Source organism: Erpetoichthys calabaricus, chromosome 1 (assembly GCF_900747795.2).
Source record: "Erpetoichthys calabaricus chromosome 1, fErpCal1.3, whole genome shotgun sequence".
NCBI classification, from domain to species: domain Eukaryota; kingdom Metazoa; phylum Chordata; class Cladistia; order Polypteriformes; family Polypteridae; genus Erpetoichthys; species Erpetoichthys calabaricus.
Window position 1 is genome coordinate 119,432,494 of NC_041394.2, and position 8,328 is coordinate 119,440,821.

The 8,328-nt window shown below is 40.9% G+C and overlaps 1 protein-coding gene across 1 annotated transcript in view; it reads right to left on the minus strand.

The window, feature by feature from the left end:
• si:dkey-220o5.5 (actin filament-associated protein 1-like 2) overlaps positions 1 to 7,645 on the minus strand; it is a 137,977-nt gene extending 130,332 nt beyond the window's left edge. The window contains exon 1 of the mRNA XM_028805927.2: positions 7,490 to 7,645. Within this exon, the coding sequence (XP_028661760.2) occupies positions 7,490 to 7,505 (16 nt within the window). The 5' untranslated portion in view covers positions 7,506 to 7,645. The remainder of the gene's footprint in view (positions 1 to 7,489) is intronic.
• Between the last annotated feature and the right edge of the window lie 683 nt (positions 7,646 to 8,328).

Here is an 8,328-nt window from a genome sequence, read left to right on the forward strand (position 1 = left end):
TCCTTGTAGAACTGTTTACTTATAAGTACAATTACCTCACTGTAAACTTGCACTACAGTTATAATATTGCACAACCTGCGCCACTTTATAAAGCGTGTATTTACATATGATGACGATATCATTTTTAAGATGAAATGCAGCAAAATATGTTGATTATATTATACAGATAAAACTTTAACTTCATTTAAATAATCTTTATTGTTAATAATTAAACATGTGAGGACACGGTGCCGCAGCACTAGCTAGTTCAGGGATTGTTCCTGCATTGCGTTGTATTCTTGCTCGTGCTGACGCAACACTGGAAGGATAGACGGATATAATAATTAAACATGTACTACGAAGATATTTCAATGTTCCTTAAAAGTTTTGAAGAATTGGCGTTTTAAGCTTACAGATGGCTTCACGTCTATATAGCTGATTGTGTGGCGATTGGGTTTTTGGAGAAAGAAAAGTAATGACAGGAATTGGAGGTTAGTACGTTTGAAAGAGACAGTATTTCTGTAATAAATTATTTCATCGAAGGTCGCGCATGGCGCAGCAAGCATCTTGCGTGAGACATGAACAAGCACTGCGCCACCGTGTTCCCATGTTTAATAACATGCTTTCATTCCTATCATCATGAAAAAGATATCACGTATACATCTCAGTATTTTAATTATTCAGAGAGCTGTAATATCACAAATGTAATGGATTATGTGTCCTGTCGGAGAAAGAGAAAGCCCGTTTAAGAAGCAGGTAGTGATTCACACATGTAGAGCACATAGAAGATCAAATACAGAACAAAGCATTTAATGTGCCACTTTAGTTACAATGGGATTTGAGAAACTAGTAAATTAAACGATTTTAAAATGAAGTTTATGATGTTCTACTGCGGTGGGTTGGCACCCTGCCTGGGATTGGTTCCTGCCTTGTGCCCTGTGTTGGCTGGGATTGGCTCCAGCAGACCCCCGTGACCCTATGTTCGGATTCAGCGGGTTGGGAAATGGATGGATGTTCTACTTTAATGGCAAAATAAACTACGTGATTAAAGTGGAAATTTCGAGATTAAAGTTGACATTTCGTGCTTTTTTCCCACTGTGTGCCTATTTTTTTTGTCTGTACCCTAATAAGCTTTCATATGACACTCAGACGGTGAGCTACGACTCGCCTTTTCACGGCGACTTTGATATGTGATTTCTTTTTTATTTCGGGCACTGTGCGACTTTGTGAACTTCAGCCTTCGAGTTTCTCTGACATTCTGTCACTCGATCAACTTCCTTTTGTTGATTATACCACTGTTTAAACCAACAAATAGTACGTTTTTTCCTTTGCCTCCACTTGGTATTCGCTGAAATTCTTATATTTCCCCCCTGTGCTTTTCCCATTGTCTTTTCACAGAAGGCTATTTATATTGATCTGCATATTCAAAGAGGCGTAATTCTGGGAGGAGTTGGGGTGGGACAGAAGGCGCGTGCACGTACGTTACTTTTCACGCTGATCGGGATTTATGTAGTGGAAGAACGTGAAAGTTTGCGTACGTACAGATTCCTGCATCTGGATTTTTCTGTGCGTACGCACATTCCCGCTTTTGTGCTTACGCCATGTTATAGTGTGAGTTCTACGCACAGCATTATACATGAGGCCCCAGGAGTGGACTAAATGGCTGCCAAAACTGCCAAAGCATTGAACTTGGTGGTGCATGAAGTTAAAGATGAGACCCCTGCACTGCTACCTTTAGGCAAACAGCTTACTGGACCGCTAGAAAAGGTACTTGGTCACAATCCACCTAAACCTGACTCAGTTATTCATGAACAGCCCCAAACCAACCACTACATTACACATCAGATGAAGGATGAGAATAATGGCAGCCAAGTCCACACAATCTTGGTTTAGTCTGCTCAGTTCTCAATTGGTGAGAAAGTCTGGATCTGGATGCATCCTCTCTCCGGAGCCGCCAACAAATTTACTGTTAAACTAGCTCCTAAATGGTTCTGCCCTGCCACTATTGTACAGCTAAAAGGTCTGGTGATCTATTCGGTAAAGTGGGGATTGTCAGGATCCCAGAAAGTGGACATTGTCAACATCTCCAACCTAAACAAACACAACGGTCTGAAGGCAAGGAATGTAGCAGTGCTACTCAGATTAACTAAAATTCCCAGAAACCCCAACTTCACCATTGGTCAGCATCGGGTATTTCTGCTGGGGTTGCTGAAGGAAACAAGGTATGGTATGCGAACTTTAAATGGGTGCCAGGAGAAGCCAGCAAAAAAATTGATCACCCTCCTTTTGTGTTTCCCCCCACCTCTGGATTGCAAATCACCCTTTGGATTACAGTTTCTTTCTGAATTTACAGTATGTGCGTCTCCTGTGCCTGCTTGTTTATGTGACTTTGTCTGGGTTGGTAAACATCTTCATCCAGGAAGCACTCCCAATGTCTACAGATCTTCACGCAACAACTGGAGTAAGACAAAACTTTCATAACATTCAGGTAACTGTTCATTTGGCCGCTCAGTTCATTTTCGCCAACATTGCATCTGTTGAACCTGACTGTTTGTGGACTGTATTGTGAATCTTTATTATTAACTGTTTTGTGCTCAGTGCTCAGAAGTTATTTGTCTAGTGTCTGCTAAATAACTATTGCCGTTTGGGAAATTTGGGTGGTACCTTTGCATATGCATTGTTTGTTTAATGATTTTTTTTTGTCTTATTTGCTTAATATACCCTTCATTATCAATGTGTTTGGGCAGCTGTTTTATGTGTCTCTGTGTGTGAGTGAGTGTGCCAGGTCAAGGTTGGGTGTGTTCCCCGTAATAAAATAACGAATCATCTATGTGTCCACTACACCAATGTTGCCAACCTGGAAGAAGAATCACGACACAAACCCCCCTCCCACCTCCTGCCTACCGCCAATCCCACAAAACGACCTTTGCAGTGGTTAGGTCTCACTTCTACTGAATTAAAGAGGAAAGATTACTCCATGTCTGAAACTGTGCATCAACAGCACTTACTGTGCATTATTGCAATAAATGGGGTATTACTCATTTGGGATCCCAACGCTTCTTTAATTTTTCGGTTTAATAAATGATTACTAACAGTACAACAGATGTCTGACCAAACTAGTGGGATTCTAGCTTAATTTTATTTGGTAGTTCCTAAATTAACAAATAAGTATGCTTGAAAATTCTCCTTCATAAACCACAGATGCTCACTTCAGCATACAATCTAAGTGATATTTTTAGATTACTATGAGGGACGTTCAAAAACGTTTTTTAATTCTATTTATTAAGTATTTCAAAAACAAATTACATCACTTTTCTACATAGTCACCATCCTTTGCGATGCAATTATCCCAGCGTTGTTCCAACTTTTTAATGTCCAATTACTACTCCTCCCACCTTCACCGTTTCCAACGAAAATAGAAAAATGTGGAAACTTTTTGAATGTCCCTTGTACTTTAGTTTAAATGGCCTCAAGTAACAACTAAAGGAAGGCAAGATTACCTGCTGTTCACATCAAACTTCAGCTAGTTTTGGGGATTCTGATCAAAAGTTCCGCTCGTTTGATGGCATCCACCGATGCTATTCAGTTTTGTCACACACCTCGTTTTAAAGCCCAGTGTCACTTCCTAAGATATAAAGGGTCACACAAGATGCTGTCTTAAACATTCAGTGGTGGGTCACTCCTTAATTTCTATCTGAATTTGAGTAATCCCTAAAACAAAATTGCCTACAAATTAGGACTGTGGCTCATCATCTCTGGCCAGTTTTATCGCAGCATCAACAGTGCAACCTGCATGGGGCTCACTTCACTTTGAAGTTCTTATGTTTACAACTCATATCAGGGCCTAAGAAAGCAATGCAGGGTCGGCAATAAATCAAAGCTCATCCTCCGCTAAAGTTGCCTCACCCCTTTAATAAACACATCACTATGCAAGCACTGACAAACAGATTGGATTGATGAGTGCTCACAAATTCTAAGTTTAGAGTGAATGCTGTCTTTCAAGGTAAACTGCATCCAAAACAACTTACTGAAACGTGTATGAATTGGATACGAGATAACACTTTGTGATGATTATGTTGACATAATCGCATATTTTGCTAGACAAGGAGTAGTAGGCAGGATATGGCTCTTGACAGTGCCATGGTTTGGGGATTTTGGACCAATCAATTAATTTATTGTGCTGTTAGGATAAATATTCTTTCATTTTTAATGCATCAAAAAATGTCATCATTTTAGCTTTTTTTACTGCAGACACCACCATTTTAGTTGATTTTGTTACATGAGCTGCCATCAGGTTGTTAGCAACGGGGGCTCCATTGCCATCATGCAACTCCCAGAGGATCACTCAGAGGATATTTAAGATATTAGTACCCTGCATTTGGAATCCAAGGTTTTGGATTTTTGAAGGAAAATGTTTTGTGGTGCTAGTTAGCAATAAAAACTATTTAGAGAGCCAAGATTGCCAAACTTGGGTAATGTTTTGAGGTTTGGTATTTTGTTAAATTTCTTTGTTTCTCTGGCTTTGACCCTTGCTTATGTCTCAGACCACTCTTTTCGGATCCGTGTCCAGTCTAAATAATTCCATTGTCCTTCTGCTTCCGTAAAAAAACCTCACACTGTTCCATGTGTGGTGCTGAGGTGTCACCCGCTGCACTCGGGTCCCACTCTAGGTGGTTCATCATGTGTTGGATACGGCAATGTGCCATCAGCGCAGGCTCCCAACCTTCCCTGTAACAGTACAGCAGGAAAAAATGGCATAGGCGTGGAAGTTGAAGAAATACCTTTTATCATTTAACAACATCCTTTTGTTAATGCTGTTTAATTTTGACTTGTACAATACAAACTTGCTCTGTTGGATGAGGCGTTTGGTTAAGGTACATTAATGTTTTGAGGCTTCCAAACACAGTACATCTAAAAAGAAACCTTCTTCTGCATCAAGATATCAGGTAGGTTGCATCTTCTTCTTTCGGCTGTTCCCGTTAGGGGTTGCCACAGCGGATCATCTTCTTCAATATCTTTCTGTCCTCTGCATCTTGCTCTGTTACACCCATCACCTGCATGTCGTCTCTCACCACATCCATAAACCTTCGCTTAGGCCTTCCTCTTTTCCTCTTCCCTGGCAGCTCTATCCTTATCATCCTTCTCCCAATATACTCAGCATCTCTCCTCTGCACATGTCCAAACCAACACAATCTCGCCTCTCTGACTTTGTCTCCCAACCGTCCAACCTGAGCTGACAATTTTTTTTTAAATGTTAATGTGCTTTAATGTAATATGATATATAACACTTTTGGGAAACTTTTTTTATATCTAGGGTAAAGCCTAGGAGACGTTTGCAAGTCGTGGTGTGCATGAGGTGTAATAAGACCCAGCAACCTGCAAATGTGAGGCACAAAACTTAAAAGGGGAGCATTTTAATGTCAAGAGGGACAGCAACAGACTCCTGTAACTTAAGTTAAACCTCTCGTGGGATCTTTCAAATTAACAGACAAAGAAAGCAATTTGGTTATTCATAACATATGCTGTATACTTACTCATCCTGTACAAAGCATGGTGCAATTCAGCTTAAAAGTTTGCATTTTTAATGTAAAAGCTATTTTTGTACAATTATAGTATACACTCATTTTTCATGGGAACTTGTGTTTTAAAGTGATGTAATTTTTATGAGTTTAAAAAAATACTGTGCCTGTTCTTGCGGTATACGCTAAGTACATTATTATCTGAAATGATGAAAATGCATTTGACTGTAACAGCCACACCTTATCAAGGGGCCTCGTTGTTTTTGTGTGGGTCCTGTGATGGACTTCAGGGCTGCCCCATTCCTGATACTGCAAGGAGAAGCTCAGCTCTCAGCACTGTTGAGCAGGTTCAGAAAAGGGATTTAGCAATGTTTCCATTAAGTATTCAGACACTTTTCTGGAGTCCACCTGTGGTCAATTCAGTTGGGGGTCTGAAGGGACTTTAAGAACATTTCTCGTTTTAAGTTGAAGCGACTTGCTCAGGGATCAGTGATGGGATTTGAACCCACAACTTAATGTTTTGAAGTCCAAAGCCTTAACCACTGAGCCACAATGCCTGCCTGCTTACTCAGCCTCAGTATCTCAGTACTGCTCAGTGGTGTTTTCTTTCATTAAAACAATCACGGATATCTTAGTAGAAGGATAAGGAATACCTATTTTTCGGCACTCTACATTTTATAAAACTATTTTTGTGCTTATTGCTCGCATTTCTAATAGGTGACTATAACTCACAAGATAATATTGCTGGTGCTACACGCACGTTGGCGGGCTTGCCGCATCCCAATGCGGTAACGGGTAAGGTCAATGTTGCATCTTCACATTTTTAGAATCTCCGCCAATCTACCGAACTTTCAGCACAGCAATGCCTGTCAACGTCCTGTAGGATTACGCAGAAGTATCACAGACGACGATCAAACTTGAGTAACCGTTAAACGCGAAGGGCGGCGCGGCACCCGCTTTGCGGACAGACAGACGGCATGCTGAGCCACGAGCCCCGCCTCCTGCTAACTTGGAGCGGAGCGCAGCGCAGCGACCTTCCAGGAATCGAGATGCGCGACTCAGAGATACTGATCTGCGATTTAAGGCTGTGCCTCCCCCGGTGGGCGCTGGCATTTCCGATCGTGTCCTCTTGAGATGAAATGAGAGGAAAGGGTAGCGTACTCCCAAAAGGAAAAAGATGAAAACACACACAGATTCGCGCCACTCAGGTTCAGAAATATTAATCCCGTGGCATCTCCGGTGTAAATGAGCGAGAAGGGGACTGAGAGCGCAGGGGGCGTATGACAAGTCAGGACGATCTCCTTATCAATCGACACCAATCCAACCCACTGTAACCCATCTATTTTCTCACCAGCTTATCCGCTTAAATTGGATGTATTTCCATCAGGATATGGAAACCCTAAAACTTGCAAACAGAGGTTGTCCGGGGTCGTGTTCTCCATGGAATCAGTAAACTGATAGCTGGAAAACAGCCAAATCGACCACCAGCATCACGAAATGAGCAAATCGTGGCTAAGGAACACACGTGGTTCCGATTTCAGTGTTACTGTTCAGCTTAAAAAAAGATTAACTTCTTTTAAAGTATATGAAACTGTATTATAATGTATTTTAAAGTACTAAAAATGCACGTACAAATATTTCTGACTATTGTGTATCTAAAGGCATCAGTCAATTAAAATAAAGATTCACTCTGTTCGTAGCCTATTTAAATTATTAAAATAAATGAAGAACATTCCCAGTTTGTTACTGGCCTGCCAATCGCATGAAACCTCCTGAATCTTTCAACCGCGAGCTCTGAATGCACTCTGAAGAGCTTTGAATGCAAAGTCGGGTGTTAGTTAGCTCTGCATGCAACGAAAGAAAGAAAGAAAGAAAGAAAGAAAGAAAGAAAGAAAGAAAGAAAGAAAGAAAGAAAGAAAGAAAGAAAGAAAGAAAGAAAGCTTCCTCTGCCATAATAGCACATTGCAAGTTTAGGTGTATCTCCGTTTTACCTCTCTGCTTGTCCATTGTCACTTGTGTTGTCCTGGTCCTCCAATGTGTCACATATTTGGGCTAATGAAGGGATCCTTTTGCTTCAATGAACTCCCACCGTGACGACTCGTCAACGACTCCTTACAGTGAGAACTCACCGTCCGGCTCTTTGGGGAGGAGAGACCCACACTGGGGGAAGACGAGAGACTGTCTTTCTTTTTGGTTTGCTTCAGCACACTGCCACCTAGAGGAACAACGATGAAGTGCAGTTAGGACGTCGGACTACATATATATTTACAGACCTCTCCTAACACAACTGTAACTGATTTAATGTTTTAAAAATATATTAGGAAAAAATGCATTTATGTAAATATGTATATTCATGTCAAACATTGCCTACTATTTTTGATTTTGTTTGAGGTAATTTATTCTTTAATTGTACTACAGTTATCCTGAACATTTTACAATTGGATGAAGTGGATTCTGATTATGGATGGATTGGGATGCTGTTCGTAACAGTGAGAAATGAGCTGTGTTCATAAGTGAAGATGCCCTTATAAGAATAACCGGATTTGAACTGAACTTACCAAGGACGTGATAACTTAGAACAGCTGTCTGACTGAGTTTTAATTCTGGTCTGGTCCCAATTTATGCAGACTCTGCATGTTCTCCCTGTGTATCTGTGGGCATTTTTCCAGGAATGTATGCTTCCACAAATATCAGCCAAGATAGGTCTGTTAGGTTGTCCTGGAGTGTGTGAGCATAGAAATGTTCACAGTGCTGGTCCACACTATTCACAAAATACTCAAGCTGCGTAGGACCTCCATGCGTATAACTTTGTGATAACATCGTTTGTTGC